This window comes from Gambusia affinis, linkage group LG01, assembly GCF_019740435.1.
Source record: "Gambusia affinis linkage group LG01, SWU_Gaff_1.0, whole genome shotgun sequence".
NCBI classification, from domain to species: domain Eukaryota; kingdom Metazoa; phylum Chordata; class Actinopteri; order Cyprinodontiformes; family Poeciliidae; genus Gambusia; species Gambusia affinis.
The window spans coordinates 23,370,989-23,394,343 of record NC_057868.1 but is presented as its reverse complement, the minus strand read 5'-3'; the positions used below and the strand labels follow the sequence as shown (position 1 = coordinate 23,394,343).

General features: G+C 39.3%; 2 protein-coding genes across 2 annotated transcripts in view; one reads left to right on the top strand and one right to left on the bottom strand.

The window, feature by feature from the left end:
* Positions 1–10,366, bottom strand: part of LOC122837030 (myelin transcription factor 1-like) — a 30,414-nt gene extending 20,048 nt beyond the window's left edge. Inside the window, 7 exon segments of the mRNA XM_044127093.1 lie at positions 400–519; positions 1,494–2,570; positions 2,772–2,986; positions 3,711–3,779; positions 3,862–3,898; positions 6,220–6,271; positions 10,119–10,366. Of these exon segments, the coding sequence (XP_043983028.1) occupies positions 400–519; positions 1,494–2,570; positions 2,772–2,986; positions 3,711–3,779; positions 3,862–3,898; positions 6,220–6,271 (1,570 nt within the window). The 5' untranslated portion in view covers positions 10,119–10,366.
* A 1,829-nt stretch (positions 10,367–12,195) lies between these two features.
* Positions 12,196–22,878, top strand: LOC122837021 (protein-serine O-palmitoleoyltransferase porcupine-like). The gene is made up of 13 exons (XM_044127079.1): positions 12,196–12,529; positions 13,656–13,792; positions 14,127–14,319; positions 14,826–14,869; positions 15,937–16,118; positions 16,207–16,337; positions 18,805–18,930; positions 19,053–19,153; positions 19,468–19,544; positions 20,280–20,343; positions 21,048–21,133; positions 22,364–22,474; positions 22,761–22,878. The coding sequence occupies exons 2-13, from the start codon at positions 13,657–13,659 to the stop codon at positions 22,860–22,862; spliced, it is 1,353 nt and encodes a 450-aa protein (XP_043983014.1). The 5' UTR covers positions 12,196–12,529; position 13,656; the 3' UTR covers positions 22,863–22,878.
* The last annotated feature ends 477 nt before the right edge of the window (positions 22,879–23,355 follow it).

Genomic DNA, 23,355 nt, shown 5'->3' with positions numbered 1-23,355 from the left:
TATTAGTCAGGCTTCAGTAGTAGTGTTAGTTGAACTGATTTTGTTACAAGTGCTAGTGAAGACTTCTAGACAGAAAGATGACAGAAACAGTTTTTCTTCTCATCTAAAATGCCTGCACCACCTTTCACTCATTGCAGTCGTTCCCAAAGTTGTGATCAGATACATTGAGGGTGGTGAAATGTCAAGTCGGTACTTTTACATTGTCACACTGAATTCAATACATTTTTGAAGTGATAATATATATATATATACTTTTAAAAATAGCATGACACAGCTGTTTGGTCGATCCGTCTGTGTTTTCATTCCCTCCTTTTATTGTTCTATGAGGGAAATTGTTTAACTTCCACCGACACCAGTCGTAGGGTGAAAAGTTTGGGTACCACTGGGCGATGTACTCACTCTCTGGAGGTATTCTGTCTTTGTGTGGACATCCAGAAAGACTGCGGTGGTGAGGATACAACCCAGTGATGTGGCCTGTTCCGTCACAACCTGGAGTTGGACACTTTACTTCCTTCTTTTCTGAAAAGTTGTGAAGAAGCTTAATTAAATGTCATCAAAACACAAGAGCCTTATGGAAAAAAAAAGTAAATTTTGCTTGTATTTTAACTGATTACGGGAAAATTATTTTTTTCTGAAGTCCAACATGGGAGACACCAAACAATCCATACATATTGCATTTTTTTTTTTTCAGTTTGACACAAACTTAATTTCTTCAACATTAAACATTATGATCAAAACGTCAAATCTTGGTCACATTAATTGCAATAAGAAGACAGCAGGGCTTAAAGTTAGACGTGTTGCTCTATGTCAAACTCAATTTAGTTTTGGACCAAATCAAGATCATGAATGTTCTTAAAGGGCCAGTTGTGCCAGAATCTATTGCTAAAACCCGTCAATGAATTGTTGAAACATAAACAAATTCTTAAAATTAAATAATCCTGAACATCTTTTCAGTCCCTCCAGGATTTTGCAACTGTCTTTGGGATTTTTTGCAATAAAAATTGACATGTTTGTGGCTCTAAATTTGAAATACTTGCACTTTTGCATGATGGGAAATAGGACATTTTATTACTCGCTGTATTGTTATGGATTATACATAAAGTAAGGCTGAGGCAGATGTTTAGTAGAAGTAAGAGACACATGGAGGTGGGAATAAACAGTGCCTTAGATCCAATATTTTTCACCATTTTTGCCAAAAATCTACAATAAACTCACAATTATGGTTCAGTGCAAAAATAAAAAAAATAAAAAAATGCAGGGCTTTGTTGATTTTACGAGAATTTACACAATAATTTGCAGAAAAGTGGTGAGACTGATTGATGTGATTTAGCAGTGAATAGATAAAAACTGCTTTGATTTGATTGAAAAAATAACCGTTATCTTTTTTGACGGTTCTAGGCCCGCGTAAAAAGCTTTGGCGGATAGCCATAGATTTGGCCCTCAGGGCCTTGAGTTTGACACCCACAACTCTATGTCATTGGCAGACTGTGTACCTTTGCTACAGTGGGTGGAGCGGCGGGCTCCAGCAGAACCGTCAGAGTTCTTCATGGAGGCGTTGCTGGGTTGGTAGTCAACAGAACTGCTGCTCTCCTGACCTCCCTGGACCTCCTCTGCCTTCAGAGCGATGGCCTGCTCCAGCAGCCCCAGATTCCCTCGAGTCATGTCCCAGTTTTCAGAGTCGTCCGTGACGCCCGATCCCTCGGAGACGCGATCCAATTCCTCTCCCCTGTCCTCCTCCTCTTCCTCCTCTTCTTCCTCCTCCTCCAGTTCCTCGTCGTCTTCCTCTTCCTCCTCTTCCTCCTCGTCCTCCTCGTGTTCCTCCTCCTCTGCGTGAACTTCGATGATGACTGTGCTCGGAGAGGCTTTGCTTGAGTGTCCTTCTTCTTCCTCATCATCTTCTTCATCTTCTTCTTCCTCGTCTTCTTCTTCTTCTTCTTGCTCTACTTCACCAGCTTTGCTGCTTTGCTTCTCCTCTGCTGCTTCTTCCTCGGCCCTGAGGGTGTCCTGCTCTTCCCTGAGTGACACAGTCGCTTCAGATTACTGAATGAAAAATGTCTCAACTTGCCTCACAGCTCCATAGTCTTCGTCCTCTTCCTCTTCCTCCTCATCTTCCTCCTCTGCGTCCTCCTCGTCCTCCTCCTCTTCTTCAGTCTCATTATTCTCTATCGGTTTTGACTCTTTGGCCTGATTTTTGTAATCTCCACTTGAATACTGGTGATCAGAATTTTCCTGCCTGATCATCTGTCTTCTTATCTCCATCTCTTCTGCAACATTCCTCTGACTTTCCAGTTCCTCCTCCTCCAGGTTTGCTTTTTTTGCTTTACCTTCTTCCTCATCTTTTGTCTCTCCATGCCAAGGGACAGTTGTTTCTTCTGCTGGGAGCTGTCGTGGGAGGCACGCGGAGGCCGACGGAACCTCCTCTTCCTCTGTGATTATCACACATGTTACCTCCTCACTAAAGTTTTCTGTCTCTACTTTGTTCTCAGTCTCTGATTTGATACTTCTGCTCTTATCATCAGGTGAAGGGCAAGGTTGTTCTGGGCTGTCTGTGGTCACCGAGGTACGTTCAACTGTGGAACCGAAGTGCACAAAAACGTCAGAGCTGCTATGTTGCTCATTTGTAATCTTGTCTGCATCCATCAGTAAAAAGATCGGCAACAGATTTGTGTGGTTGGTCTAAGCAACAACGAAAATTGTTCACATTTACGCTCACATTCACATTTTTGAGCTGAAAGAAATCCGAGAAATGTGTGAAAGATTGAGTTACACACCTTTTCCAGTCTCGCTCTTTGTTTCTTTTTTCTTTTTGTCTTTGATCCCATCTTTTTCCTCTCCATCTTCCTCATTCTGCTCCTCCTCTTCTGCCATGTCGCTGTCCTCATCGGCCTGCTTGGTAGGCGGGGTCCTCTTCCTGGGCGACAGCGGGTTCTCTTCGATCTCAGCCTCCTGGAGCTTCCTTTTCTTTACAATTGGGCACCCGAGCGCGCTGAGATCCAGATGGACAAAACAAAAGAACTGTTATGTTGCATCACACTCGGGCAGCAGAACTATATCATGCGTTAATTTGACTAGAAATGAATGCTTAGTCAAATAAATTATGTGGTTAAAGTCGAAATGATGCAAGCACACTGATAACGGAGCAGTATCACAACCGTGTAGAAAGTTGCTTTCACAACAAATCTGATAAAAGTTCTCTATTATTGTCTCCATATTTTAGAGCTGTAATTCGCCCAGTGGGGTTTGTAGGAATTCATGGGACAAAGAAAACAAACGGATGAAGACCTGAAGGAGGTGCTTTCTGCATACGATGAAGCAAATTAAATTTCCAAATCTCTCTTGTAAATACGATCTGTTAAATGATGCTGTTTAGGAAAGCTTCAGAGACGCTGGAGGGATGACTTTGTCTGCCTCATGAAATAGGCCAACAGCTGGGAACCTGTGGGCTATTCATCAGCAAAACAATGTCACCCTAAAAGGAGCCAAGGAAAAACAAAATGGTTTCCTCTTGAATACAGGAAACTTTTAAGTCAATAAATATTTTAGCGACCAAAATTCATAACATGGACGTCTCTGTTTGCCCTACAAAAACAGAAAGTCCATCATCTACAGAAGTGAATCGTCAGGCAGATTTTGAATACTATGACACATTTACATTGTTGATGATAAGTCCTGCTCTCAAATGATTACTCATCATTTCTGCTGGTTCCCACCTTCTGTGTCTCGAATATCTTCCACTGACGTGACCTTTGCCATCACATCCAGGGGTGGGACAGCTGCTGCTGGCAGAAACCAAGAAAAACCGACATTTCAAACACATCGCACTGCTTGATTTGAGAGCCGTTCAGGACAAGAATACTTCACCTCATTTCCAGCTTCATCGCTTGTCCAACTTGTTCCGCTGACAGAGAGTAGAGTTCACCGCGTTACCCGAGAACACAAACAAATATCTCACGTTACACGTCTTGTAACAGAATAGAAAGAACAGTTATTAATTCGTCATCTTCAGTTCTGTTGAATGTCTTCATGTCTGTCTTTTCACAAATATGCATTCATGGGGTTGCGTGATTCAAAGCTGCCGTTCTTCGCGAGCAATCCGATTAGCAAAAAGAGAGAACAGCTCCACAACTACCAGCAGCCAGCAGTCAATTCAAACCACATTATTACCATTTACCATCAATGATTTTAAAAAGTTGAAATCTTGCAAAACATGTTTCAATTTGTTTTATTTTGATTAGTCAAAATAACTAAAGTTTTGACTCATCAGAAATTAGTCCACTGTGTTTTCTGATGTCCACAGCAAAAAGCCATCTACTACCTGCTAGCTGTCCATATATGGGGACAGAATAGAGGTCACTGTTCTGGTTCATCTTAAAAATACCTTACACTCATTTTTTATTTTATTTTTTTTTAATGACTGATCACAGGACTTAGTGGATGTTCCAAATGGAGTAACTTTTCTGATGAAAAGAGCCAGTGTACGTTTGGATCATAACCTTAAAAGCTTAAACTGCGTGATGACAACAATGTAACAGAGTGGGTTTGATGTTGCAAATGAATTAGCATTTAAGAAAGGAAAAGTTTCTGGATATATTTTCAAACTTCAAACCTAATTGTAATGTTTTACAAAAACAACTGTTCCAACTAGATTTAAATCAAATAACTTTGCAAAATTAAATCCATGCGTCTGATTTTGTCAAGATACACTTTTATTATGTATATGACTGAAAACCAATGGGGGGACTTTTCTTTCAAGCTAAACAATTTTTTGATGTTAAAAATTTTAGATTTTTTTTTTCTCATTTCAGAAAGTAAAATAATTCAATTTACATTGAATGAGATAAATCCAAGTTTTTATTTATTCTAATTTTGATGAGTATGTGTTACAGAAAACAAAACCCAAAATTCTGTGTCTCATATAATTAGTGTACGCTAAAAGAAATCCTATTACATTCATAGAAAGTTGAGTGGAAGGAAAATGTGTTATACCAAAAGGTGCACCACCTAACAGGGATAATCACAACTATATGATGACTGCCAAGTAAAATCCATTCAAGAATTTGAAGGAGATTCACAGAAGTAGAATGAGAATACAAGAAGATTTTTCATTTCATTTGTAAACAACCCCCCCCCCCCCCAAAACATAGAATACTAAAATAGAAAATACCTTAAAAATTAGACATACAATGAAAATGTATAGGAGAAGCACAAACTAAAATCCCTATTTCACCTGGTGTCAAAAGAGTTTTGAGAAGTGAAAATAATCCTTAAATATATGGGAAGCCAGAGGAGTAAGACAAGAATGTGGAAAATGTGGTTGTAGCTGTTTCCTCCAGATTGAAGACCTGCCACAGCAGTTTGAATTTTCTGTAGCTGGAACCACTGCACCCCATACAAAGTGCATTTCAAGAATCTGGTCAAGCATTAATGAAAGCATGAAGATGTCAAATTGCTTACTAAAACCAACTGGCTTTATTTTCCCCAACTTCCTTAGCTGATGTGAAATGGGTTTTATAACAGAATCCAAATCCAGAGTGAAGGTTCCAGTGGGTGATAATCTGGGGTGCCCTGTCATCTGTCGGTGCTCATTCACTGTTTTCTGAAGTACATGGAAAGATTTATGATAAATGTAGTCATACATCAGTAAATTTTGTACTTCAATCTGCTCACAAGCTCTATGAAGATGCTGATTTTTATTTTCCAACAGGGCGAACACAGTCCCAACCAAATACTGAGAGCGTAGAGGTAAACACGCTCTTCAAAAGCCTGACACTTATGATTAAAACATCCTGTTCATTGGTCTGATGTTAACATTCAAATCTGTAATAGTCTGTAAACCACAATCATCAAAATTCTGAGATATAAAGGATTTCAATATTTTTCTCTGTGTAATGAATCACATAAGTTTCACTTTCGGAAATGAGTCAAAAGAAAATTTGAACTTTATCACAATTTTATCCTTTTTGGAGCTTTTTTGGTGTCAGCAATCCACTTATTTATAATTTCTGATTGGCTGGAAGGACAAATGATTGATTTAATAAACCAAAAATGAACAGAAGAAAATATCTGATGCAATGTGCTGGTCACTCTTGATGTGACTGGACTGGGTTTTTTAGAACATGAATGAGAAGTGAGACAGAGTGAGGAGAGCAGATCTTTGGGAATCAAGTCTCACTTTCTGTTCTCGTTTCTGCATGCAGGCTTGTCAGTGCTCACACTCACCCCGGATGGCTTTGGAGCGAGCTCGTGTTCTTGTCTCTGTGTCTTGACTCATCTATGTGACAGAGGGTTGGGTGAAACAGACACAGGAGAGATGGCCAGACAGACAGACAGACAGAGAAAGCAGACAGGGAGGGAAAAAACAACAAAAAAATCTTTGTCACTTACTTTCATCTATCTTTGAACTCATTTATGCCTAGAGCTGGACACAAAATAGGAAATCAGCTCGGATAAAGCTTTGAGTTTGCTCTTAAGAAGAGCAAATCTACATTCTGCCTTCCTGAACGAAAATGCTAACTTTACTGGGTTCTATGAGATCAGAGTGATCCAGAAAAAAAAGAACAAGTTTGGCTATTTGATCTCACAGGTAACTTTAAACATAACAGATACAAACAGAAACATGCTAAAGAGCAGACTCTGATTTGCTGCCTCTAAAAAGCAACATTTTCTATTAAACCTCAAGAAATGTTACGCGTTTGACTTGTTTCTTTTCTTTCTCATTGGACCATCAACTAAAAATAATCACAGATTACACTGTTAGTTTCAACACTGGGAAACGGCAGTTGTTAACGCCAAGTTAGTATTTAGGAAATATTTGGAAATAAATTAAAATATTTCTACAAACATATGTATCAGTATAATTGTCTTTGAAGTTTCTGGTAAGTCATGGTGATAATTAAATATTTCAAAACGGCATACAGGTACAGGCATACCTATCAATGCCTATCAATAGGTATGCTGATAGCTCTGTGTAGGCATAAAGGCCACTGACCTACAGATCAAACTCCTTCATTCAAACTAACACAATGCTCCCTTCCTCCTGGAGCAGCATCAGCCTCTGACCCTGCAGCTCAACCAGGTGACTTCTTCTCTGAAGAGCATTAACCCCAACAAAGTCCCAGGGGCTGACAAAGTGTTGGGGAGGACTCTGAGATCATGTGGTGACCCGTTGACATTTTCAATCTGCAGTTTTCAGCTGTCCCGGTCTTCCTCCATTGCTCCATCTTTGTGGTTGTGCCAGTAGAATATGTTGTGACCTGCATGAATGTCTACCGCCCGATCAAGTTAACCCCAGTCATTACAAAACGATGTAAGAGGATCACACATTAGGGATGCCACAGAATGGGGCACCTCCATTGCACTACACACAGCCCTTAGAGACTTGCAGCATCCTGACACGTATGCTGAACTTCAGTTCATCATTTAATCCCACCATCCTGAGAAAACTGATAGCGAAGCTCCATAATCTGGAACTTCAAACAGCAATTTGTCTTTGGATCAGGGAATTTCTCAACAACCGGTCTCAGGTGGTGACAACAGGGGGTCGAACATCCTCCATCCTGGCCCTGAATACAGACTCACCACAGGGCTGTGTGCTTAGCCCAGTTCTTTTGACACTATTCACCCAACATTGTGCAGCTCTCCACTGCTCCAACAGGGTTCAGACGATGCTACTGTAGTGGGTCTAATAACAAACAATGACCAGACCCAGAACCTGTCCCAGTGATGTTCACTGAACAACCTGGTACTCAACACCAGCAAAACCAACAAGGTCATAGTGGTCTACAGGAGATGCAGGAGGACAGTGTACCCACCTATTACAATTCAAGGATTATGTGGTGGAGTGTGTGCACAATTCAAATTCTTGGGCATCTGCAACACCTCGGATCTGACCTGGTTGGTGAACAAGCCTTTCTTGGTGATGAAGGCTCAACATGGACTCTTTATCCTCAGGAAACTGAAAATGGTTGAACTCCCTGCTCAGTTGCTCAAGAACTTCTATAGAGATGCAATTGAAACTCCCCTATTGTCATAAGGGTTAGTGGATGGACCGAAGTGCAGCAGGCTAGAAACGTCAAGCTATGCTGAAGATCTAAGGAAAATTAAAGAAATCTCACAAAAATCAAAATAAAGCATTGAATCCAGAGAAAGACAAAAACCAAAAATCCAAGGGAAAGACAGCAGAGAACAGAGGGGAAGAACAACAGGATACGATGGGAGTAGATGAGAGGAACTGGCAAGGAGTGAAAGGAGGCATATAAGCACTGGGAGAGTGAATACAATGGTCCTGGATGGGAACTGTGGCCTTGCAGCAAGAAGGTTCTGGATTCGATTCCCGGCCCGGGGTCTTTCTGTTTGTTCTCCCTGTGCATGGTGGGTTCTCTCCGGGTTCTCCAGCTTCTTCCCACAGTCCAAAAACATGACTGTCAGGTTAAATGGTCTCTCTAAATTCTCCTCAGGTGTGGGCGTGTGTGCATGGTTGTTTGTCCTGTCTGTCTGTGTCCATTGCCCTGCGATGGACTGGTGACCTGTAGGGTGATCCCGCCTCTCTCCTGTTGACCTCTGGACACCTCAGGACCCCACTAGGGATAAGCGTGTAAGATAATGGATGGATGGATGGATGGATGGATGGATGGATGGATGGATGGATGGATGGATGGATGGATGGATGGATGGATGGATGGATGGATGGATGGACCTGGCCTGATTAGCTAACTGACTGCAGGTGTGTGAGGGGAGAGAGCAGAAGACAGACTGAGGAGAAAGAGAGTGTGATAAAGTGGTGCAGGGAGCGTGGGAGAGTACACAAGGACTAGGAAATGAATTTAACACTAAAGAATAACTAGTAATAAGAAACATGATTAAACTAGAGTAACAAAGATTAACTTCACAAGAAATAAACATAATAAACTAGAATTACTAAGGAAGGACTGAACTAAAGTAAAACAGAAATAAGTGATGTCTTTGTTAGAGGGATCTAAGAAGAAACTAAAGAATACAGAACACACACACACACACACACACACACACACACACACACACACACACACATATATATATATATATATATACACAACAAAATAAAAATCTTATTTCATGTCTTCGACTCGTGTCTTACTTCTGCTGTCTGCAGCTTTGTGGAGGCGAACTTTTATGACATCTGATATATCAACGTAACTTTGAGGGGCAAGCTCTTTGTATTAAAAAGTCGGCTACAAAACGGTAAAAGTGCAAAGTTAGAGCTGAAGTAACAAGCACCCGCTAGACAGTATGGCATGATTTTAAGTATTTAGTAAATTACATACGGTAAATTATATGGGAGAACATCGTGTTTAAAGTACAACGATGTGAAATGGTTTGTTTACGAATTAAAAAAAAAGTGACTGGGACAAAACGGAGGAGTAAAGAACTGCGACAGGAAACTGGGTTGATAAGCAGCTCAACAATTATTATGTAATCAAATCAAAGGTGAAGAAAATGTAAAAGCATAAAAATAATAATATATCTATAATAATTTAAAAAACCATGACGAATAAACCAAGCTGAATTTTCCCAGAATCGATAATAGATGAAAAAACAAACAAGCAAACAAACAAAACAAAAACAAAAAAAAACACATTCTAAATGCAGTTGGATGAAAAGCGGCTGCTTGACGGCACCTGACTGCGGGTAGCCTGCTGCCTGATGCGCTGTGACACAAAAGGAAACATGAGAAACGCACATGCAGAGTGAAGGCGTTCAGCGCGTTGACAACAGAGACGTGAAGGCCTGCTCAGGCCTTTCCCTCTGCTAATCTGTCATTCTGAACAAATATTTCAATCGCGGCATTTTACAGTTTTTTGTTTTTTTCCCCCCCCCACGTTTTGTGTTAGCGGTAGACCAAAACAGTAAGCAGAGTATAAAGACCATCCAATAGTAAAACGCTTTTGAAAGCAATGACCGTACGCATATTTGGATCGAGCCTTGTCGGCTCTCAAAAACAAAACTGGGCGGAAAACGCATGATTCCGTTTAGTGTCACCTCCGCCCTGCGCGTTATGAAATCCAACATCATCTCTACTGTTAGAGTGCAGATAAGAACAGAGAATAAAAGAGCTCTTTGTTGGTGAACCAAAGCCTTACCTTACTCACACTACAATCCTCCCCTCCCCCTCCGCCTTGACATATCTAGGGAGGCGGACTGTCGCCCTCGGTAACGATGTTCCACGCAACAACAACAACAAAAAAACCCTACAAAAGCAAAGCACCTGAACACAGCACAAAACTTTGAATTCTCCAGTGGTGTCCACGGATGAGGTCCAGGCCCCATGAGCCTTCCAGCACCCTGGACAGAGCCGATTCTGCTTTCAGCACCACGGACAGAGGGCTGATTCTACTGCCCCCTGCAGGCGGATAGGAAAGATGCAGGACTGGCGTGGTTGGGACTTCCCCTGCCCAGTCTGTGACGTCATGTCAGTATTTAAAGAGCCATCCAGCACTGGGCGGATGGGGTCCGGCTGAGAAAACTACGTTGACGGCGGTGTGCAGTTTTTGAGAACATTTTGCCTTACATCATGGTCCAAACCCCACAAGAATCATCCATTTTGAATCAAAGCAACCATTTTGTCTCTTTTAAATGTTGTCTATCAGCAAACTCTTCCAACATCTTTTGAGATGCAGGCTTCATAATCACTAAAAAGGTCAAAAGTTATCAAATTCCTTTGAGTACATAAAAGCATGTTGGCATGGCCAAACCTTGAATCTTGAACCCTTTGCCATAAAACATCAAGGTGAAATGACTTGCACACACAAGCTCCAACCTGCCTGAGACTTTAGCTCTGTCTTAGCTGACCAGCACTCATCATATTCACATGGTCAGTTCATGACATCACCTTAGCCTCGCCTTCTTTGAACAGGAAGCCTGCTGGTTCTCTTCCTTTAGCTCTACAATTCATACAGATCTACGCCTGTGTTTATTGACATAGAAAAATATGAGACTAATCCTTTTCTCAACGCTGGCTGGTGGCTATAGGGTCCTAATGGACTGGTGCAGGAACGGCTCAAGAACATGATGATGGCGACTGGTTGGCGGAGATGGAGTTCTGCCGGTCACCACTATAGGGCAATAAAATGAGATAGTATATCAATATAATGGGATAGTATGGCAATATAATGAGATAGCTATCTCATTATAAGTAGAAAATGTCATTATAATTAGATAAAATCTCAATATGAACCAGAATGAAGAGAACATTAAGCTGTTGGAAGCATTATCTCAATTGATGCCCCCCTTCATGAAGGTATCAGAGAAAAAACCAGAACAGAAGACCAAATCTCGCTACACTGAAGATAAAAGAAAAAGAAAAAATAGAATGTTAAAAGTGGAACTAACAGCAAAAAGTGTAAACTTCAGAGAAGGAGTTCAGTTCACATGTGGTGCAGATGCATAAAATGGGCTGAAATCGCTCTTTATTGAAGTCTCACAAATCAAATAAAGGTTTCACAAATCACAAACTTGGTTTTAAATATTCAGCTTTTAGTTGGGAATTATCTAGTCCAGGTATGTAGAGTCTACGGTCTATACACTCTTAAAACAAATGTGTTATATTTTTAGCACATTTAGGAGCCAATCCAGCCATGAAAAGCATCATCTGCTCTAACTCCACATGCATCTTCCACAGCTTGGAGAAGGGGCATGCGTTTGTGACAGCTAGTCCATGTGATGGATCAGTGTGCAGAGTAGATCACTGAGAATCTGGCAGTGTGTTCCTTGTGAAAACAAAAGATTTTCCTCATGAACATTGGTCTAAATGCAGAAAGTTGTGTGTATTAGGGAAAAAAAGTGTTTTAGAACTGCAATTTCAATATAAAGCAGAAATAGTCCTTGAAGTTTAGCAGAACTTCAGGGGATAGTTGTATGAGTTGTATTCTGTGGTCAATGTGTCTCAAGAACCAGTAATTGTGTGTAAACAACCGAGAAAAACTCGATAAGAAAATGTATTTTAGTTTCATTTTTTTCAGAAAACCCCTTCTATTGGCACGTTGTATTGTTTCAAAGGCGGCCATTGCCACTCACAATATGGCGCTCGCGTTGACGCATAGACAGCGTCAACAAAACTAGTGAGGCACAATGCAGAATACTCTGGCGCTAACAGAATGCGGCTTTTCACACCCTGCCCGGAGGCCATCGCTACACTTTCTCCTGCGCTGTCCGGCACATACCGAATGGGTGAATTTTCATGACATCTCTTCTCCCAAAACATAGATGACGTCTTTCCTGTGATGGAAAATCACGTTATTTCCGGTGAAGATTCGCACCATGATTTGGTGCGGATCCATGAACCCACGAAACATTGAGTTGTTCGTCCCGCCGCAGCCATTCGGGATGCTCCGAAAAGGAGGCTTATGCAAAACTCTTATAAGTGTGAGCGCAGAGGAATATCTAACTTCGTAGGTTTCATCGAGACCGCTGGGAACATCTGGTTTGACCTTATGGTCGAGAGTTATCCCGTGCTTTAGGGGAAACCTTGGAGTTTCCCTTCCAGAGAAGAGAGGCGAGTCTTGTTCTTTTTTCACCTCCGAACTTTATTTGTAACGAACACTATATTGTTAACATCAGCGAATTACTAAACAGTCGAGACAGATCTGACAAGGGCACAAAACATAGGAGAAATAAGGGTAGATACGTGACAATTATTGAAGATTATAACAGGAAAAAAGGTTTAACAGGTTGTACAAAACCACTATCTTGAACACGGGAGCCTACAAAAATTCACTGCCAGCAACACTTTCCAATTCTTTGAAGATGATATCATTTTGTACGTGAAATTCAAAGTCTTATAAGTTAGAAGAAATTCTGAAAACCTAAGAATGCATTTGTGAAGAAATAGGATAGAAATGGAGGCTAAGTAGAAATAGGATAAAATGTATAACAAAAAATACTAAAATAAAGTCTTTTTTTTTTTTTTTTTTTTTTTTAAGGAATAGCTTAGAAAAGCTATTCCTTTAAAACTCTCAAACTTTCTGAGACCAAGAGCTACTTTTTCTCTCACCAGCTGCCCGAGAGAAAATCGCATGACACAAAGATATAAATGAAACTCTATTGACTTATTTTATATGCATCAGTTACAGCAGACATATTGAAGCGACAGAAAAAAAATGCAATTCTTTTTTCAGTGAGATTCTGACACTGGGAGGAGGTCACTACTTTCTCACGGTCAGGGCAATAGGAGCTGGTTGCAAACCTTTGGGCAGCATGTGTCAATTAATGATGGTAGGTCTTCTGTGAATCTCTTTCTGCGCATTTGTGAATATTGACACTGTTTTAGTTCCATAATAGCATACACATTTACATAAAGATCTAGAATAATAAATATGAGTCTTTTATAATGATTTTTTAAAATTGATTATTTTTTTAAGAAATAGTTTATTTATTTATTTATTTCTGTACAGCACTTTGGTGAATCTTAATAAATTTGACATTTTGTGGTCATATGGTGACATCATCTAAACCTCAACGCTGTGAGAAAAGAGTCACAGACTCCATCTCTGACCCACTTGACCTAATTATGATGATCTTGATTAGGTGAATTTCAGGTCAGGTTCAGGGTTTGGAAAAGTCAATGCAAAATCTTTGTGAAGATAGAATGTTAATATGTGTGTGTGTGTGTTTGGGTAAAGGATGGACTTAAGCACCAGGGTAATGATGTGGCAGGAGCTGGCTGTGAGCTGTGGCTTCACTACGTTACATCAGAGCCTGCAGCAGGTGTGGAGGCTGCTTCTTCTCTGTCTCATCTGCAGAGTCTGCTTCAGGCTAGGTTGGTATTACTGGTTCCTATGTCAATGTTTGTGTAATTACACACATTTTGCTTTTAATTTGCCTTTTCCACACCTGTTCCTTCTTTGCCCCTCTGTGTAACACATAAACAAGGATCCTTTGAAATTCCATATTTATCGTCTTGATTTGTCTTGTTTCTGTCAAGACTGAAAACAATGAAAGGAAAGATGCTCAACCAGTACATCTTGCCTTTATTTGAGCAGCATTGTACAATTCTTTGCATTTTAATTATGTAACAAATCTAATATCTGGAATCTCTATGGGTTACTTAGAATGAAGTCTTGTGTTATTGCTTTGCTGTTTCCATCACCCAGGAGTCGGATCAGCGGTGAAGCACGTCGCGTCCACGTTGATCGGAATGTATGGCCTGTTCCTGTTCCTGGAGCTGCACATGGTGTGGGTGCTGCTGCTCAGTATTATCTGTTACCTCGGTCTCCTGCTCTGCAGACACTCTAGCAACAAAGGCCTCTTCCTCTCAGGCATTATCCTCATCTACCTTCTCATTGGGTGAGAGAACAGTGCACAAAACAACACGGCTTTTTTTTGGTTAAAGCACTGCTTGACCTCTTTGTGCTTTAGTAGGAGTCCAATTTTGGCTATGAATAATTATATAGCCAATATTGCAACTGTTTTTCTGTGGTCTCTCTGTCTGTAGCTGAGTGAAGCTGACAGCCCACCCATGTGAAGGGTTTCAGCAAATAGACTGAGTGGTTAGTGCTCCGTTTGTGCTGCTTTGGTATCTGAGATATTAAAAAAAATTTTTTTTAAGTCATCCAGATGTTAATCAGCTAAGTTACCATTAAAATTGTCTTTTGGGCAGCTTTTCGTTTATGAGATATTACAAATTAAGCTTTCAACTTGCATACTTTTCTAAAGGCTACTTAGCCTTTAGAAACTTTATTTCTGAAGTTTCTTTAAACTTCAGAAATAAATTGTCTGAAGTTTAAAGTGCAATATGTAGAATAGAGATTACCTTGAAAGTTTGTAAGAATTGTCTTCTTGATTTATTTCAGAGAGTTGCATTTTTTTGACATGGGAACCTGGAATAAAATACGAGGTAAGTACCAAATTACTCATATCCGTGAGAACTGTAGGTTCAAAGTGATTTGTCAATGTTTCTTCTGACTGATCCAGTGAAACACAGAGCCACAGTCCAGAACTGAATCTCACAGAGAACGGGTGAGAAACTTCAGTTTACGGTGATGGCAATGAGGCCTTCCAATCTCAAAGTAAAATAATAAAAATTTTTACACTATATTTGTCATTAACCTGTAAGTACAATTCTAATTTGAACCTGACTTTCTTTTATTATAATGTTTCATTATAAGTAGACAGTTGAAACAAGATATTTATATACACTGATTAAAAAGACACGTATACATTTTTTCCTCCTCGTCTGAAGTTAAATCTGATCAAACATCTCTTGTTTTATGGTAGTTAGAATTACCCAAATTATTTCCTAAATGCCAGAAAACGTTTCAAAAGATTATTTTAGAATAAATTTTTCCTTGAATTCAAAAGTTTACATAAATGTGGTCAGTGTCGGGATAGCTGTCTATATATATATATATATATATATATATATATATATATATATATATATATATATATATATATATATATATATATATATATATATATATAATATCTTATTTGACATGATAAGAAGGTCCAAAGAAATCAGCCAAGACATCAGGAAGAATGTGGTGTTGCTGCACAAGTCTGGTTTATCTTTGGGAACAATTTACAGATGTTCAATGAAAGCGACACTGTGGCCTTGCTTTCATTGATGGACCATTTGATCTTCTGTTTAACAAAGTCTTTCTAGAGTCACATTTGTCTGATGGCTCGGCTCTAATTATTTCATCAGCCTAATAATCCAAAGTAGGTGTTAGGTCCAGATAAGTCCAGATCTCGGGCCACTTTTACTGTTTACATTAAGCCAGCAAACATCCAAATCCTAAGTAAATCTTTTTGACATAATTAAGTTACATAGGAAACCTCCACTACCAGAGTACAGGTTCCCATCTCTATCAGTTTTTGCTAAATTGTGGAAAAGCCAGTTTGTAAAACAGTTCATTCTGGTGCGAAAGGAGAGTAATTCTGAGAGTGTGTTTGTGTCAGGTTCTCAGATGGTGGTGGCCATGAAGGTCATCTCGCTGGCCTTCGAGCTCGACAGAAGAAAAGACAATAACCTGCCAGGCCCTGCTGAGTTCCTTGGCTATGTCTTCTTTGTGGGTACTGTTGTGTTTGGCCCATGGATCAGCTTGTCAAGTTACAAAAATGCACTTGATGGTCCGAAACTGGTGAGTTTTTTTTTCTTATTCTTCTTTACATCTCCGTTTATGTTATTAATTGTCATATTTGGTGACGACTGAATGGTTCATCTCTCAGAGCTACTTGTGGCTGTCCGGTTCCCTCGTCAGCCTCGTAAAAAGTCAGATTTGTCTGCTGGTGTCAACCTGCATCGCTCCATATCTTTTCCCTTTGTTCCTGCCATTATATGGGAACTCTGTCACACAAAAGTAAGTAATGGATTTATACAAATCCTGTTGGCCTTGTCCAAAGCAATAGCCTTAAAAATCTCTATTTTTTAAGGAACACTCTGTCTGTCTCTTTCTGCTTCCAAGATGCAATTGAACAGGGTAAGGCTCCAACATGACATATTCAATTGCTTTTAATTTTCGTTCAGTTTGACACTATGACGACAAGACATCATTGTCCAAAGGAATCTCATTTCGCAGTTCAGTGAAACATTCTTAACAAAGACAAGTGTTGGTTGCCATGACAACGGCTGTGTGTGTGTGTGTGTGCGTGTGTGTGTGGAATAAAGGCGACATGCGGAGATAGAGAAAATAATATAAGTGGTTATTAGTTGTTCTTCACCTGTTTGTCAGCATTATGTTCCCTTTGCCGTGGTGCACTTTAATTTCTGACGGTTCATTAAACTGCACTGCCTCTTTGATTTGTTGAACATCAGGGTATAACAACCATCAAATAGGAAAAATTATCATAAAGCAGTTAACAAACGACATCTCCAATATGAAAAAAGAAATGTATTTAGTCCTGACTCACATTTTCATAGAAGTGAACAGGACCAATGTGTTTATAGATTTCTATCAAGGGAGAAAACACACTTTACGAATCCAAGTATTGGCAATTTTCTCAGCCTTATTTTGAGCCATATTTGACAGAAGTCAGATAAGAAATAAGGACACTACAACCATTTTTGTGACAGAGTCATGCTCGCCCTGCATCAGAATGGGATGGTTTTATGAACAATGCATAGGAATGGCGCCTGAACTCGCTGACCAATCCAGTAAGCAAGCAGTCAATCAAGCTTATCTGTGTAGCAAATTTCAGCAACAAAGCAGTTCAGAGGTATTTACATCATAAAAACACAAAGTCATAAAAGACACCATGTTGTTCCTTCTAGAAATGTTAACCTTCTTTGTATCTCCTTATGGCTTTCCATTACTTTTACCAGAGCATCCTTCATTGCTAACCTCAGTATCTCTGTCTTGGCTCCCTGTGCTTTGACTCCCATTGGCTTTTTTTGATTTTCTCAGTGTTAGTGGATATATTCCGGTAGATTTCACTTTGTATTTCCTTCAACGCAGAGTTTATGTCTTCTTTAATTTCTTCTTTTAATTGTTCACTCTGTATAGCCTGTAGCGCCAAGCTAACGTTTTCCTTGTGATGTTAATTTTATATTAAGGGTAAAGTTTCTTGTGCTTACTGGAGTTGTGGATGCACATTGTGGTACTTTTTGGTTTCCCTTCATTTTGTATTTTGGTAGTTTCACATTCCCCTATCCCTTGATATGTTGAGGTGGTTAGTTGTTGGGATGTGGGTCTTCTTCCCCACAGTCAAAGCTCCTGTGTGGGGCTTCCTCATTTTCAGAGACCCTCCGTGGGTCTCTCTTGACTCCAGTGTCACTCCGTGGGTCCCCAGCGCCTCTATGTGGGTCGTCTTCCCCAGCTCCCTAGCCTCTATGTGTGTTAAAGTCAGCTGAGCTGTACTCCCCAGGATTCAACGGGACTTCAAGAACCTTTAGCTGACGCCGGCCTGCAAGCTTCAAGCTCCTCCGATGCCAACCTTCAGAGAATTGGCTCTGCCACGGTTCTGTGGGCATCAAGCTCCTTGAGTGCCACAGTCCTGCAGGCCCCAAATTTCTGTTGCTCCCAAACTCCTGCGCTGTTGGATCTTCAAACCTCGGGGTTCCACTGGCCGAAAGGTCAACCCCGAGGTTCTCTTCATGGGTTCCTCCAGGGTTCTTGCTCCCTCGTTGCCGGCCTCCAGCCTCTCTGCTCCTTTATTGGCGGGGAGCTTGCTGTGGGCATTGTGAACTTAATGGAGTTCTAGTTTTTTCCTTTGGAGGTTCCTTCCGCCCACCCTGGTTGGGAAAGTTTTTTTTGTTTTGTTTCTGCTCTCCAATATTTATATTTCTTTGCTCTGCTGCGGCTCGCTGCGTTCCCTGTGATTTTTTGTACGTTTTCTGTCTTCATTATTTTTTTAAATACTTTATCATCTTGCCGTCTCTGCCTCACTGCATTTGGGTCGTCCACCAGGACCTACAACATGACAATATATAAAAAGAGAAACCTTTCTTTTATTAAAAATCAAGCATTTATCTTCTTAATCCATTCCAGATTTCTGTGTTTTCCTCCCTCTTTTTACTCCTGGATTTTTTGTCCTCTTCACAACAACTACAAAAACAAACCAGATTATTAAAAGCAAGTTAAAAAAAACATTATTGGTGCTGGGGATTACATTAGCACTATTTTTTGGCTATTTTTCTTCTTTTCTTTTTTTTTTTAGAATAGATGACCTTAGTGTTTTTCTTAACTATTTTACTTCTGCCGAAACATTGTTTGAAATGAAAGTATTGTAAGATTTTCTGTGCTTCATTAAGTTTATTTTCAGTTCAAAGTGTCAAGTGTTTGACGTTGAGGAAGAAGAAGGCCAGCTGAATGTATGTGTGCCGTACAGGTGGCTGCGTGCTTATGAGAATGCAGTGTCCTTCCACTTCAGTAATTACTTCGTGGGTCATCTCAGTGAAGGCACCAGCATGTTGGCCGGAGTGGGTTTCACAGAAGAAAAAGACAACATCCAATGGTAACTTTCACTGAGCTTAGCTACTGGACTTATCTAATTTATAGTGGAGTATTTGTGAAAAGGCAAACTGGGTAAATGTAGAATATGTTTATTTCTAATCACTCTTTGTATTTTTTGTGCAGGAATATGAGGATAGTGAAGCCCCTGAGTGTGGAAATGCCTCGCTCCATGGTGCTGGTCGTGATATCCTGGAACATCCCAATGTCTCAGTGGTTAAAAACCTGTGGGTCCTGGCCTCCCTCATTCACTATTACTAGATATTATTGTAGTCAAATACACCCAACATTTTTCAAACCAATACAATGGTGAATATGTTTGGCTTCATGGTTTAACTATCTTGATTTCGATAGTTAATCAAGATAGCTAATCTTTGATCAACTATCTTGACCAAGGATTAAGATGGCTCTTATACTGCTGAATCGCTTAATAGCTTCTCGTTTGTCTCAGAGTTAGAATCCACATCTCTTGGAAGGCAAACAAAGAGCTGTGCATGTTAAATAATTGGTTTGAACGTGTTCTTTTCTCTGTCTTTTTCAGATGTGTTTAAAACCTCCATGAAACTAGGAACCTTCCCTGCAATCCTTGTGACATATACAGCCAGCGCCCTCCTGCATGTCAGTCATTTTTCTTTGTTCACAAGTCTCTGGTGTACGAGATGGGCGAAACTTCAAATTTGTGAAAACATAAAACTATGGATGTTTGTGTCTCTGTGTGTGTGTGCGTGTGTGTGTGTGTATATGTCTGGACTGTACTGTAATTCCCATACTTTAGTTTTTTGTCGTTTTACTGGACTGGCTAATTTTACTGGGATTAGCAGGAGCCTTCACTCCGAATTAGAATGTGAAACATTAAATAATTTCTGAAACAGTACATAATTTTTAACTCCAGTTTGCTCATGGATTCCTTTTGGATTAAATGGTTAAAAACTGAACCTTTCTTCGAATGTATTTTTTATTTTTGTATGTTAGCAGACCAGAATCTTCTGTTTAGTCAATTTCATTCCAGTTTCATGTATTTTAAAGTTTAGGTCCGTCCGTCTGTACGTATGTAAGTACGGACATGCCGTCCTGTCCTTGCAGGGATTTTGGAAGTGGCAGGTGCCTATCTCCAGCAGTCAAAAGAAACCAAAAACTATCTTAATTCCAACAACAAATTAGCTACGAGAGTTAGTAACTTAGTTACGAGAAGGAAGTAAATATGCTGGCTAGTCCTTTTTTGTTGTCAATTGAAAAAAAAAAGCACATATAAGAATGACAAAAATAAAGAAGCATAATAAAACTTTAGTCTATTTGTTTCTTCAAGGAAATTGCTGAATAGTTGAGGCTGTTTTGTGCTGCTGTTTTCTTCAGGGCCTGAGTTTTCACCTGGGAGCTGTTCTGCTCACACTGGGATTCATCACATATGTTGAACATGGTATGTAATCATCTCTGCCTGTGCAGTAGGTGACTTTGACAGCCTCATGAATGCAGGAAACACTAATCGTCTTCATCTGAAATGAACTTCTGCGTACAGGAAGAAATACTTATGACACAAAGACACTGTCTGGATTTGGGGTTGTTGAGTTGTTTTGGGGCTTGTTTATTATTTTTTTGTTCCTTAGTCTCTTTATTTTGATTAGATAAGCCTTTTTCTATTTTGGTGCCATTTTTCTCTCTCTCCTCAGCCTGCCATCTGCCCTTTCCCCTCACACCTACAACCTGTTAGCCAGTTAATCCTTTGTTCCAGTATTCACACTCCCAGTATTGATTCATTGTTCTCTCATTCCTCCTTGATTGATCCTCCTGTTTAATCCCATTACTTCCCTTTTCACCCTGCTAGCATTTTTTGTTGTTTTGTTCTGCTCTGGCTCCCTGCTTTCCCTGCGATTTTTGTAAGTTTTTGTTAAGCATTTTTCTTAAACTTTCATCACCACTCGCTTCCTCTACCTCTCTGCCACTTCAACATTCATCACCTTTCTATACTCAAATTAGTATTAAATGTAATAATTACTTCTATGTATTCTGATATTACACGTTTTTCCTTTTCCTAAAGTCCAGCACATTCTTTTGCATAAATAAAATGTCATTTCTTTTTAGCTAATTGATTAATTAACGATTACCTTTTTTGCCTGTCGTCAGTTCTGAGAAAGAAGCTTGCACACATCCTTAGTGCCTGCATTCTGTCCAGGCCCTGTGCATCTGACTGCAGCCATCGACACAAGAAGGTGCGGCCCTATTGTTTTTATTATTGCTGTTAAATTGACTAAAGAAAGCAGTTCCATTTATCAACATGCAGTGCTATCCTTCCTTCTTTACTAGATAACCTAAACGGGAAGAATACAATATTGGTACATTATACTGATGCTGCCTTTTAAGCAGCATCATTTTTCCTTAAAAAGATTATAAAATTATCTTGTGTTCAGGAGTTTTACATTTTCAGAAAGTTACCATGGTTTATTTGACAATTGAATAATAAACACTGACAGCTGAAGTGCCTGAAATGGACAATGCTTTAAACATTTCCACTTCACAGCTAGTAGGGGTGTAGGAATAAATTTAGCTCATAAAGCGAGACGATACCTGAGAGAAGATGATCAGGAGATGACAGAAGATGATTAGCGGGGGTGAGAGACAATTTTACCAAACGTTAAGGTATTTTCCTGAAGTCAGTTTATTAGGTTGTGACTTTTGCTTTTTAGAATTGATGTAGTTCTGTTTAGGAATAGTTTAGGAACAGCATTTCTCAGTGTACAATTGCAAGTAATTATGGGATTTCATCATCTGCGCTCCATAATATAATTAAACGATTTAGATAATCTGGATAAATCGTCAAGTAAGCATACAGCCAGAGTGGCTATAATGCGGCTTAAGGACAACAAAATGAATGTTTGAAGTGTCACTGACACGATAAAACCACTTACATGATTTAAAGATGGACTATTGTGCTTTCATTCTGTATTCACAGCAACACTTTTTATTCACAGTGTGAGAAACACTTATTGTGAAAAGCTTTTGTGTACACAGAATGAAAGCACAACAGTTAATCTTTTTAAACTGACCAAATGTACGTAAATTTCTGAAATTGAAGGTACAAAAATAATCTTAAAAAAACATCTATTGTTAAGTTTTCTGGCGTTTAGCAATTAGAAATAATTTTAGTGTTTCTAACTAACGTAAAACAAGAGACGTTTGATCTGTGGAAGAGAAGAAAGAGTATAAAAAACTTGTTTTATTTCTGGTTTCAGCGGCATGCACACACAGAAGTATATATTATTTATAGCACTTAGACTTAGTTTACAGTTGGTGATATTTCCGTTGTTCATGAATTAAGATGCTGGTATTAAACATAGATTCAGTGCACTGGCCCACTTTGGGCGCTGGCTGTAGCTATTTGGATTTTTACTGCTGAATTTTGATCAGTGATTCTTATTTCCAGTTTTTGCTCTCCTCTTTAGAAAGTGTGGGTGCTGTTGCTGAATCTAGTGTTCAGCTTGCTAGTCGTCTTCCATCTCACCTACTTGGGCTCCATGTTTGATCCTGGATCTGACGAACAGGAAGTGGAAGAGGTAAACAATTCTATTAGATTTGCATGGGATCTTGATGATGGTGACAAGTCAGCTTTTTGTTAACATACTTTAGAATTGCTGAGGGAAAAAAAACACAAGGTCATTTTTTTTAATACAAACTCGTACTATGTGAGATCTACATGGAACACCAGGTCAATCAAGTGTATTTACTCTTTTTCAGACGTAGTTGATTTGTACACAGAATGAAAACACAAGAGTTTTCTACCCCTTGGAGAAAAAGGTTGAGATCTGAATAAAACCGTAATCTTTGTTATTTCTGTTTAAGGGTTACGCAGCGATCCATACCATTCAGAGGTGGTCTGAACTGAACTGGGCGAGCCACTGGATCGTTTTTGCTTGCTGGGTTTTCTATCGTTTAATTCAGTGAACTTGTTGTAGTAGATTTAAAAAAAAATGTCCGTCATTAAAACTTTTTTTACACAAAATATTTCCTTGAAGTTTGATTGTTTTTTTTTGTATCAACATGCATCCATGTGACTGAAATAAACAATAAAAACATGGTTCTGTAATGAATTGTGTTGTTCACATCTAAACTACACAAAAACTTAACATACAGATATGTTAAGTTTTTAAAACTACTGTAAATAGTAATGGGCTAAACTTGCAAATCCTTCATCATGTCGTCAGTTTATTTTCTTAAACTGGACCTGGTCACTATATTTGCATGTTTCTTTTATTATATTTTGCATATTATGTTTACTTTTTGTTGTTGTTGTAAGTTTTAGTCCATAAGTATTTCTGTAAATGTTCAGTCTTTGAACAAAATGTAAACAATAAAAGTGTCCTGTGAAAGTGTTCACATTCTTTTTTTGCTCTTTAGTTAACATTATTCATATAGAGTCATTTATTAATAATAATAA